Genomic DNA, 12,809 nt, shown 5'->3' with positions numbered 1-12,809 from the left:
AACTTCGCTTCTGACAAGAGAGACATTTTTTTCCTCCTCCTGCCATAGAGCATTAATTGAGCTATGCAGCCATGTAACATCCCAGAGATAGGACCAATACATGACAAGGAAAAAAAAGGTTGAGGAAGGAGGGGACACTCACTGAATATATGGGCTGCCCAACTTCTTTTCACCCCCAAATATTCACACTGGCTCTGTTTTGACAGGATCTTATTCTCTGAGAGAACTTTTAACAGGTTTTTTTGTCTCCCACTGTAATACTTAGCGAAACTTATTTCAAACAAATACTTCAAACTCGCAGTGTCTTAAGAAAGACTGCCATTATGAAAACATAAGCTTATATTTTCAAACTTCTTATCACTCCTTGTTTGTGAAGAAAGCTTCATGCCCATAATCAATACCTGTAATTAAATATTTAATTTATAGAAGACTTACTGGACACGGTAGAGATAATGAAGATAGCTATAAAGAAAACGGTTAGGAGAAGCAAAATCAAAGAAGTAGGCTTCTGAACAACAACAACATAATAAATGTTAGTGCAAATCAGTAAGAAACTGAGGCATTTCACAAATATGCACATCTCACAAGTATATATGAGATGATACTATAAATTTATGCACAGGTACAAAAAAAAGAGGCCCATTTGAGATGTTACAGATAGGAAGATCAACAATTTTTGGTGTGCTTTGATGTAAAGGGTCAAAAGGTAAATTTAAAAAAACGGTCTAAAATGAAAAACTCGCATTCTTATTCATGAGCATGTGAACATCTTCAGTATTTCAATTTTAAAGTACCACACAATTCCTTTCCATATCTGGGGAAAAAATAAAAACCAGTGACTCACTGTGAACAAAAAATAATTCACTGAACGCTTCAGTTCTTACTACAGTATCTAATTTTGATTCTGCATGTGTTCAACACAACGAGAAAGAGCAGGATCAAAACACAGTGAGATCTCTCCACAGCTGGAGCCTGCTACAGTGCAAAAGACCAAAAGCCCAACTACAGCTAGTCAGGATACTATAGACATTAGATATGCCATTTTCTCTAATTAAATTCACTGGGCTGCTGCACTGACAGAGTAGGAGGGGAAGCAAAATGTAAAAGAAGTCAATGGCGCTGCACTAGGCAACTCAGAGGTAAATGAGCAATGCTAGCAAAGAAATGACAGGAGTTCCTCAGGAGAGGTCTTGTACTACACATCACACTTTAAAACTGATAAATCAATCGCACATACACCTTTAAAAGGCAGGAAAGCTTGAAGGATTCTTAGAGGGTGTTGACTTCTCCCTTCCACTAACATTATTCTAACTCAGTAATGCAAGGTGATAAATTCAAGTGTCACAATTTTCATCACTTTCATTTATACTAACCACTAAATATTTCAAAAATATTTTAAACAGAATTAACATTGATGACAGTATTTCTTCACCAGTTGAGAAATACAAACACTGAAAAACAAAAAACTTCATAGTCTAGTATTGCATGGCTACTGGTCAAAAAATCTGAACAAACTGTATGAAATACTACTAGTTGTCCTGAGGAAAAAACCTGCTTTCATAACCACTGCACACTTTCTTTGGCATAAAGCACACCACATATTTCTTCAGAAAATAACCATACATCTACATATTTAGCAAACATCAATGAAAAGTGACAACTTACAAACAGCTCACAACAGAAAATCCAGCCATCACTTTTCAGTCGAAGTGTTTTAAATTGTTCAAAGAGCGCAGTTATAAAAACAAAGATTCTAAGCCAAAAATATTCACCTGCTTCTGCCACATGGAAGCTCCTTTGCAACTGCTCTTGCTCTTATATTCCAAAGCAGCAAGCAGCCTTCTTAACTGATTCTGGTTGGTGGAGGGGTTTCTCTGTTTGGGGTTGGGTGGGTTTTTTCTTTTTCTTTTTTTTTTCCTTCCTCTCTCTTCTAGTATTTAAAGAGGGGAGTACTTAACGAAAGCACCTCCTCTCCTATTGTGAGAAGAGACTGACCTTGTTTGACAAGGCAGGAGCTAAATGCCCCAAACTAGCTCTTATTCAGAATGAGACTGCACTTCATCTCTAAGCCACTTCTCATTAGTCTCTGGAAAACAATAAAACAGCTCTTGAGAGACAAAAGACATGTAAACATGTAAATTTATCTTGAAACAGAGGTGGAGTTTCAAATACCAGCTTCGAAGATTATTGGTGAATAAGAAAGATCTAATTTGCCCTACTTAAGAGAAACAGAACATCGAGACATGACTCCTTACTTCTGCATTAACAGTACATCTGGATGTAAATATTATGCTCCCACCTTTTGAGGTCTGTTTCATTCATATACTAAAATTCCCTAAGAGTGCCATAATGCTCCCGTTGGTGCAAAAGCACCCACATGACAATGTTTGTACCACGGTAATTCCTTTTTTTGTTCTAACAGAGTACTATAATTTATCTGGCAAAATATAGCTTTTTACCCTACACATCTGAATAAACAAGCACTATGTGTCTCCTGGGGCAGCAAAGGTGGTTAAATGAGTGAGAATGCCCTGAAAAAGATTGCCTGCCCTCAGTCCATCAGCTACTGGACAATTATTCAAGGCCCAGCTGTAAGAAAAACAGATGGTGAATGAGCATTAGTAACATGGACTTCTTTTCACTCATGCAGTCATAAGCAGAGGTTGTATGTTTTCACATGAAAATTGCCATGAAATAGCAGACTGAGAAACAACATTGTGCAAAGACTCATTTGGTAAGCTAAGAGATGCTTAAAATTTTCACGAGCTAAAGTCAGGAGTAACTGATTTTACAGGAGAGCCACAGAGTGGGTGAGTACTGTAAGTGATAAAGTGGCAAAGAAAGGCAGTGTTCTCATGATAGGTTTAAACAGCGTCATCACAGAACATCAGTCATTGAATCCAACTAACATACCTGATCCTTTGAAAACTCACTAAAGTACAAAATGCAAAAGACATACTTAGAACTGGAACTGCAATGGTGGCATTCAGCAATTGATGTGCTTGTGCTCTATAAAAAAAAGTAAACTGTACCCAGGAATTGTTCATCCTTTTAAATTATTTTCAAAATTTTGGCACAAAGATAATCTGTTCTAATCCTCATTCCATTACTGACACTATTGACTACATCCATTGAAAATGCTACCAAATAAATCAACACTGAATTAAGCCACGAAGAAAGAACGTGATAAAAAGTCTTTCAGAATCCTATAAATCATCAGATCCAGAAACATGACATAAGTAACTGAGTGGGGAATTCAGCTTTTCTCCATAGTCATAATGCTTAGGGCCCAAATAAAATTACACTAATTTACCATGTAGGCACTAATGGAATAGCTGGGCTAGAGATGGAGGGTTTGTTGGTTTTTGTTTTGTTTTCATGGTGGATTCTTTTCATCACTGATACAAGAGCTGTACCGTGATTACTTTCTTGAACACAGAAAGGGTTGATATTGAAGTTTCAGTTCAATTGTTTTCGATCTGTGAACGTCCACTATGAGCAATTGTTCCATTTAAGAGGAATTACCCTTTGTACAAACCATTTCACTATTTAAAACAAAGCGCATCTATCATCATTAAACAGGAAAAAAAATTACGCATTTTAAAATAATGACAGCGGGACTGTACACTGTGACATGGATGTTTTGAAGCAACGCTTAACTTTGTTACTTTACTCAGAAAATATGAATTAAATAACCCTGTGTCCGGGCAAATATATAACATATGAAAATACTAGTTAACATAAATAAGCCTCCATTAACATATGCTCAATCCCAGTTCACAGGCAGTCAAAATTTTGCCTCAAGAACTACTTCACCCACGCCTTTGATATAAGCTTGGGGACAGAAATTATTTCTTGCACTGATGTGTTGTATTAAGGAGGAGAAGAGAAAGTAAATCTATTTAGTAATTTCTAAAACCATAAAATATTACCAAGCGATAGGGTGTACTACAAATCTGAGTTTCCTTTCCCTGTATCTTTAAATATTGACAGTAGGTAAAATTCTAAGCCAAATGCATCTACCCTTTTCCCAATTGTCCTTATCTTTATAATGACACTGTAAAAACTTCCAAATCAAAACCATATATCTTCTTTCTGCTATCCATACAGTAATTCTGGTTTCAATGTTGTTTAAAAACTCTTTCTGGATTTCTAAGTTACAAGTATCTCAGTAAAGGAATATTCAAATAATTTCAGACCATTTCAAATAGCTTAACTAACTCAGAAGCACCCTTCAGTTTTTGCTGGCTTTTTCAAGTGAACATCTTATTGACAGTTCATCTGCAATGTGAACTAGGCCTCTGTACTTTATTTATTTTCAACTGTATTTTCAACAGTTAAGCTTTAAATGTTTTTAGGTGAAGCATCCTATATGCACAAACTGTTTAAAAAAAATCAGTTCCTCACTTAGCTCTTAAAACATTATATACGAGCATAATCTGGAAGATTCAGGGCAAAACCTGAAGTTTCTAGCACTGGTCAAAGTAGCAGAGCACTTCTGTGGGTACACTGTGGAAAACAATGCATCCATTTCTACTAAACAAACTAACCAGGCAGTGTTAGCTTAGCAATTACAAAATGGCCAATTTCAAATGTCTCCCAAAACACAGATTTTCCCAAATGATTAATACAGCTCCACAGAAAACCACCATCCTCATGGCTACATAAATATTTATTGGTTTGCTCATCTTGAAAAGAACGTACTGCCTGTTATGGCTTTCAGGAAAGCCATATTTCCGATTATAAAACTTACATGTGCCAGAACACTAGCGTATTTAGCATATACACACAAAGAGAGTAAATTTTTTCACAGATTCTAAAAAGACAGTAAAGTTTAACAACTGAGAGTTCAGTTGTAATTCAGATGTCTGAATTCATTTTATTTGAGGTGCAAGTGAGCAGACATGTCTGAAGTGCAACTTTAAAGGAAAAAACCAAACAAGCTCTACTAAATAGGTTCACATGCCTGTGTGCTGCTGGTCACAGGGGCCACAAGCAGGGGAATCACTAATTATTAAGTTGCCAGATAAAGCTTTGAGGTGACCAGTATTTAAGAAAGATAGACAACCTTATAGAGTGAGAAAAATATTTACAGTATCATTGAGACTGTGGTATTAGCACTAAACATACAAAACATAGGTATTTTTGTAGGTTTGCTAGAAATTATCAGATATGAGAAAAATGCAAAAAAAAAAGAAAAAAATCAAGTAGACCGCCATGCTAGAAGTTTATTAATGATTGTGAAAATACAAAGGACTGTTTATCCTTTCCTATTTAAAAACCAAACCACGTTACATTAGCTTTGTAGGTAATGCCACCACAGTACTATCTGTCTGAATGATTTTGAGATAAAGAAACTTGATTTCAAAACAAATACTTAACCAAACACATAAAATAATAAATCATATCTGAATTAAGATTATAATCGTCTGACTCTCTAGGAATCCAGAATAACTGAAATGCCAACCAGCAAGTAAAACAAGCAACAAGCACAGAATTTTGAACCTGTCACAATTATCTTCAGGAATTCAGATGACTTTTTAACTTATATGTCACTGTGATCAGTAGAGGTAGAATGATTCTAAACCGCCAATAGGATTAACCAGACAAGAAAGCCAACACTTAAAACAAAAACTTTCAATGTGGCAGTTAATCCACTTAAAGAGTTAAAAATTATCCGCTAGATATAGCACTTTGTAAAGTGCATTAGCAATCACTTCTCATCTTTCTCTCAAATGGAATAGATGGAATTCACTATTTTAAAGTAATCATTATGGTCACACAGTTTCTTAAACCTTAAAGCAGTGCCATACTATAGATGTGTTTGCATAATGATACTGCAATAGCTCACACAGGAAGGCTATTATAGCACCTAACCTCATCTTTATGTTCTCCTTTACCAGCTCCTTGTGTGGCCATGTTGACCTCTCACCTTAATTCACTTTTTTCCTGTCAAAAGCTGGATCTTTAACATACAGATTGTTGTTCAGCAAACTCGAACAAATCCAACTAAATAGAGGAGTATATTTCATATACACCCAGTAAGTGCACAAGTCGCACTGGATCATTAAAGCTGATCTATAAATGTCATTTCCAAAATGTATCCAGAATACAAAACTACTAAGAACATACATTTTAGTTATGACACGCCATTCATTTAAATATTAAATACATCATATTTATCTGATGCAAATTTTAATTGCAGATATATGAATCCCTCCCACATACATCTATAATCTATGGCGTATACAAGATTGTGACTCCCATGCTGTAAGTCAGAAATGGTTTATACTACACTATTGAAGAAAAAAAGCTAGAGAAGGGTTTATATCCTGCAAGTACTTGAGTCCTGTTCTTTCTACACTAACTGGAAAAAAAAAATATTCTGAAATAAAAGTAAGCTTTAAATCTATTTTATTTAATCTTCAGGAACAAAAAGAAACACCGTATATATTTTCCAGGCATTTTTAAATACAGAAATAAAGTTAGACACTGTTCCATGGAAGTAAATATGCATATAAGCTACTGTAGTGGAAGTTGGAAGAAATGCCCCTATTCGTTACATTAGGCACAAGAATTTTTTTTTTTCCCTGAAGTTTCAGCAGAAAGTAACAGAATAAACAGGATTAATAATTTTTGCATGATAACAGATATCTGTCTTGGCTCTACATACTTACTAGATGACTATAATGGTAGACTCAGCTATAAAATAGAGAAGCAGAAACCACTGATTCCAAAATACTAGTTTAAAAAAAGACTGTGTTATTATCCAGTTATTCATTCCATGTTATAACAGAGAGAGGGTATCAAGTTGTAAATAATTTGGGGAGGAACAGGGATGGAGATACTTAAAAAAAAAAAAAAAAAAAAACAAACTAGAAGCAAAAATTATATTAAATGAATTTTTTAAAAATCTTAAAAACGCACTGGAAATTTATATCAACTTGCTGATAGCAGAACATTTTCAAAACCCATTCCAGTGTATTTCAGTGATAGAAGTATTAATTCTGCACATACATAGCTTTATAAACAGGCTTTTTTCTTCTTCCTTTTTTTTTTTTTTTTTGTGAACTAAAAACCAGCTTGATTTTAATCAGCAGCATGTTTCAACTGAGACTTAAAATTCCTGGCTTCAAAGAAGGCTTAAACAAAATTGCCATTGGGCACATTTACATTAGAAGTATAATTTATGCCTGCAAGTGAATAAAGAGCAGTCCTTTACAGCCGAAACTCTGCTACAGTATCCACGAGAAAAGCAGTCAAAGTACTGTGTTAAATATCTATCAACAGCATCAATAAGGACAGTACAACAACAACAAAAAAATGCAAAGGCTTGATGCTCCGTTAAAACATATTTTCTACTCACTCTCGCCATTCTTCAGTGCAGGCACAACATTCACTCCACACAGTGGGAGACATTTATACAGTCTATTCATACACAAAATACCTCCAAGATTACAAATCCCCCAACGATGCTGACAAAGCAGGCAATATAGGAAAAGAAAAAGTTAAGCAAACTTACCTGCTGTAAGTACATAAAAGTCAAGGCACAGGAGAGCTGGGGACACATGCCCACGTTCGGCAGTGCCACGCAGGTTGCACCCGTAAGGGGATGCTGCATGGTGTTGCTCTGAAGTCTACGTAGAACAAGTGAGGGGGCTTGCATGCAAGCACGTTTGCCCTATCTTGTCACTACGTTTTTTTTTTCCTTTTGATTATTTAAGTAAGAAACAGTATTTCTTGAACGCCTTTTTTCCACCCCCCCCCCAGCGCTATATCCCTACATTCATTTGTCAGCTAAGGCAACTTGGTAGATTTAAACTACGGATTTTGAACAGAGAGGAAAAAAAAGAAGACACAGCCTGCAGCCTATTGATGAGCAAATGGAACTTCCTCAATGACACAGGGAGCTGAAGCTTGTCTCACAACAGTAGCTGCTGACTAGTAGAGAGAGAGATTGACTCAGTGAGGCTCAGTCGGCTGGTGCTGATGCTGCACAGCTTCTCATTTGTCAAATGGGTCCTAGGGCAGGGTCTTTACCACTCACCAAAATTCAAATACTGCATTTTAAAAATCCCTGGAGAGGATAGGGAAGGAGAGAAAGTGAGCGCGCTGCATCACAGGCATCCATGAGATCTGGGCAATTAGTGTCATTGCCCAGCTGGGACTGAATGCCTGTTATGATTCTGCACACACACATACACACTCACACACACACACTTTTTTTTTCCTCCCAGGACTCACACCTGACATGAAAAGGGCTTTCCCCTTCTAAGAACAAAAGTATGAAGCACAAAGTGGGGAAGGGAAAGAATCTTGGCTAGTCAGTGGATGCCAGCAAATATACAGTGCTATCAGTAAATGAGCTTTTTTTTCCTTTTAAAATATGAATTAATTTCATATCTACGTTTCATTCACCACCTAGTTTCCCAGAGATGCCTATAAAAGCATTACAGCAAAAGTGTGACTTATCTGTGTAACTGTTGTAGCAGAAACACAAGGAATGAAACAAAATTCTATGGCACATAGTCTGCTTTACTGGGGGAAGGGGAGCAGTCTGGAATAAAGACTGCATCTCAAAATTAGTCTAAACCCCATCTCATCTAAAATTACGAATTCATTTGACAGCTAGTCAATCTGTTGTAAGGACTGCCCTATCAGGTTACATGGAAAAATTACGTTTGCAATTTTCAGAATTTAATGTTTACTTTTTACTTTGAGAGTGATACCTCAAATTAGTATTCCACCCTTGCAGGCTTCCCTCCCCCCCCCCCCTTTATTTTATGGAGTAATAATTATTCATTAGTAGATCTAGTTAGTCTTTATGTAATAAAGTAGGATGTGACCTGCAAATCAAATAATTTATATCACAGCTTGTCCTTGAGGTCCTACATTACAGGTCTTTTTTTTTTTTTTTTTAGCTACAACTTAAGTAACACAGAAGATACCACTATTTTTAATTAGAATTTGACAGATGAATTAATTATTAATTCTTCAGGAAAGAAGGTCAAACCTCAAAGCACCACCTGAGGTTGTGAAGGGGTTCTTTTTAAAAACACTCTACAGGAAGATTTTTAAATTGCTTATTTTATAGGATATCTAACTCCCACAAAAACACATCTTAGATCAAGAGTATAACGTTAACAACAATAAATAAATAACCCACATACAAAAGTCTTATTTCATCAACAGCAGGACTGGTTTGATATTAAGATCTACCCTTAAAAACAAATAATAGTCCCCGCTTGACTGGAAACAGATAGAAAACATGTCACTGCAACTCAGGCTCTGTATTTAAAAAGCATATTCTTTTTCATTCTACATGTGCGCACACATACCTGCACCCACACAAGCTTCAGAGACTGATTTAGATCCACTAACGTCTTCTTCATGCAAAATCGAAAATTTTCCAGCAGAATCAGTTATTACATAATTTTCTTTCTCAAAAGCAGCCAATGCAACAGAACCAATGTATTCAGAACTTAGCCAGAAACACCAAAACAATCATGCACAAACTTACAATCAGGGACTGTCTTTAGCTTAGGAAACATCCATGCTTCTGCAGTTTATCACAGACTGATCTACTGGAACAGCACAGATTACTTTATCACCAAAAAAACCCAAAACAAAACAATATCAAAGCAAAAAAACAACAACAACAACAACAAACCACAACAAACAAAAACCAAACAAGCAACAAAAACCCCCACGCGCCACAGAGGAAGAGAAGCAAGAGAGAGCGAAAAGGAGAAATGAACCCTCTCTATGCCCTTTCTCCTTTTTTCATTCTTTCTCTGTGCCTTAAGCAGTCTCCTGTTCTGACAGGACTATGTCATGCTTTTCTTCATTCTTTTTTTTTTTTTCTTCCCTAGCACAGAAGGGCTGTTATTCTGCAAATGCTCTAAGCTGATAGAATTTTCCCTTCAGCTCATTTTCATATGAAATACCATAAATAATACATGGTACTTTAATAAGACCTTATCAGAATGTTTAATGAAAAACAAATAAGTTACGTAAGGAGGCAAATAATCAACTCGTTCCACATTATGTCAAAATCAAAGGCAGCACACTTCCTAGCCAAACAGTTTGGAACTGTATAAGTCTATCCAATTTCCCAAAGTGAAGTTCTGGAACATGGTGATGGTCAAGGAAAGTTTCTTCTGTCTATTGTACATTTTTACAGCTAAAAGGACATCCATAAAACAGATTAAACTCTTAAAGGCAGTGTGTTAAACAATTACTTCAAGAGAATTTAATAGTGTAACTGTAGCTAATATTAATTTTAAAAGTATATTTCTCATTGGTCTTTAATCCTTAATTTTCACACATGCCAAAGTAAGAAACATAGGACCCACAAATATTATGGAATTCCTTACATTTGTATATTCATATTATTAAAACAAGAACATGACGTTTTAACTATCCAAATCATCTCTATACAGAGAAACAATAGATAAACATAAATAATGCATTAGTGTAAGAGACCTAAGTGAGAAACAGAATTCTTTAGCTTGAAAAACGCTACTTCAAGAGATGTAGGGGAAAGTCACTGCCAATTTTCATCCCTTCCAAGGATAACTTGTCATTATGTCTAAAAAGAAAAATAGGTAACAAAATGTGTTTTATTTTTATAAAGATACAATCAATGTCTCGTCTTTAAAGCCATTTCCTTGTTTATACACACTCTTGTACCAAACTCAATCCATCAATCATAACCACATTCCAAGTTACGGCTATATATACAGTAAGTACCACTGCAAATGTGCCCAAGGTACATGAATGACTGTTCACAACCTGACCTTTTGTCCTTACACAGAGTGACAGCATCACTGTAACTACTATGCTGTTTCACAGAACAGTATATGCTCCGTCAATATTTCATCTGCAAATCAATAACAACTTGATTTTTCTCTTATTTTACAAAACTGTACGTGTGCAACTGCAACGCCCACTTTGCCTGCAGCATATAACATCTTCCAGTTACCTCAGTGCTGCCCTGTTGGGTCAGTAACTGAACTCATCCCACACTCTGTTGCTGATATTATCAATTAAATATCAATTAACAACAACTACAAACCTTTTTCAAAACAGAAGGAGGTTACCAATCTACACAACCCAAATCAGCCTCTGTGGGAGTTCAATTAGAAATGTAGAAATAAAATGTTCTTCCACAGTGCTAACAGATTCATCTGACGTGCAACGCCCACCACACCACCAGGAGAGGCAACGCTCCCTCTTCCAGCCTGTTTGGATCGTCAGCGTCATGGTACAGAGCACAGGGGGAGAACTCGCAGATACGCACCCTCTCCCCACATCCAGTGAGACCACCATTTAAAAAATACGAACAAAGTGTTGACCAACCCTGCATATGCAAATCAAAGAAAAAGAAATCAAAGAATCTCTGAAGCAAAGCAAAAAGAACCAACAGTATTTCTCACACAGCTGACATACAAAGGCAAAAACACTCTTTCATTTACTATGCATTTGTTTATTTAGTACAACATGTTCCATTTACAATCACCAGCTCAGTTTGTTGTGATCTGGTAGTCAACTACTACTTCTCAAAACCAGAGTTAAAAATTCACATTTACAAACATTCAGCCCAAAAGTTAACCTTTAGAATTATCATAGCAGACTGCCTCATCAGTCAAACCTTCTCCATCAAGTAAAACAAAAGATCTGAAAGAGATCACCTGCAAGACCACACACCATTTGACACTTCAAACTTGTCTCACTAGTACCCTACGCTAACAAGTTTACACATATAGAAGGGACACAGTATTCTAAAGATTGCATGCCTCAAGACATCAAGCATTTAAAAAAACAGAATCACAACTGCATATTTAATTATCCATGTGAAGAATGTATTTTCTTCTCAACTTTATAAAATGGTTGATGTAGCATAAAAACAATTCAGGCGAGTGGTATAGCAGCTAATAGCAGCGCAGACCCTTCTCTAAATACTCCTTTTCTACCACTACATAAAAAAGAGCAATCATTCATATCTTTGACTTTTTCCACAGTTTTTTATTTTCTCATACATGTGTGTTATATTTGTTTTTTTTTTTTAATAAACAAGATAATATCACTGATGTTTTTAAATAATTTGTTTTGTCAAAAAGACTAAATAAAAGGTTTTCCCTCTATTCTTTTCAATTAACGGGTGACATATCCTCCCAGTGAGATTTTCTAGTCAGGAAAATCCCTCTTTCTAATTTAAGGTTTCTGTTAGGATTGCTCTTCTTTACTAGGTCTTTGCACAAAGATCAAGACGTCGCAGAGGCTTGCGCTTACCTCAGGCAAATAAGAATCACTAATTTTCTGTTTCTATTAAGCACTGTGTTACATTCATTGACTTCTCCTGTATTTCATACCCAACGTCTACAAAGACTCTGTAATACAGTTAACCTCTTCAGCACCACTTTATACATATTTCATAAACATTCAATATTAACTATCTAGATTTTTCACAACGTAAGAAGTGAAGAGCCCTTATTGCCACCAATGTGTTCAGGGTGGGTGATGGGGAAAGTAATAAAATAAATAATAATTTGAAAAAATGTTCAGGCCTTAAAGAGTTAGAGACACCTCCAAACAGAAGATGCATGTTTCTTGACAGGTCTGATTTTCCTGGCCTGCTGTATCTAGCTATTCTGCAGAAAGTAAAGGGCTGGGTTGGGGGGGGCACAGGAAGGGGGAAAGGATGAACAGATGACAGGTCTAACAACCTGATCCTGATTCAACTTTGTAGGGTTTACACCAGTGTATATCTCTTCAAAACAATCGTGGATTGCCTCGGGACTCCACGC

The 12,809-nt window shown here is 36.1% G+C and overlaps 1 protein-coding gene across 34 annotated transcripts in view; it reads right to left on the bottom strand.

Moving 5' to 3' along the window:
• RBFOX1 (RNA binding fox-1 homolog 1) overlaps window positions 1-12,809 on the bottom strand; it is a 1,107,892-nt gene that overhangs the window by 257,144 nt on the left and 837,939 nt on the right. For 2 of the 34 annotated variants that reach the window (XM_065850600.2, XM_065850611.2), the window contains exon 1: window positions 7,523-7,974. The exons of 28 other annotated variants lie outside the window; for them this stretch is intronic. In XM_065850600.2, the coding sequence (XP_065706672.1) occupies window positions 7,523-7,666 (144 nt within the window). In that variant the 5' untranslated portion in view covers window positions 7,667-7,974. Of the gene's footprint in view, window positions 1-7,522; window positions 7,982-12,809 lie in introns of those variants that run through there. 4 more of the 34 variants (XM_065850617.2, XM_065850615.2, XM_065850597.2 and 1 more) reach the window with 4 other exon arrangements.

This window comes from Patagioenas fasciata, chromosome 15 (genome assembly GCF_037038585.1).
Source record: "Patagioenas fasciata isolate bPatFas1 chromosome 15, bPatFas1.hap1, whole genome shotgun sequence".
In the NCBI taxonomy this organism is placed as follows: domain Eukaryota; kingdom Metazoa; phylum Chordata; class Aves; order Columbiformes; family Columbidae; genus Patagioenas; species Patagioenas fasciata.
The sequence above is the reverse complement of the archived record's forward strand: the minus strand, read 5'-3'. Positions and strand labels throughout refer to the sequence as shown.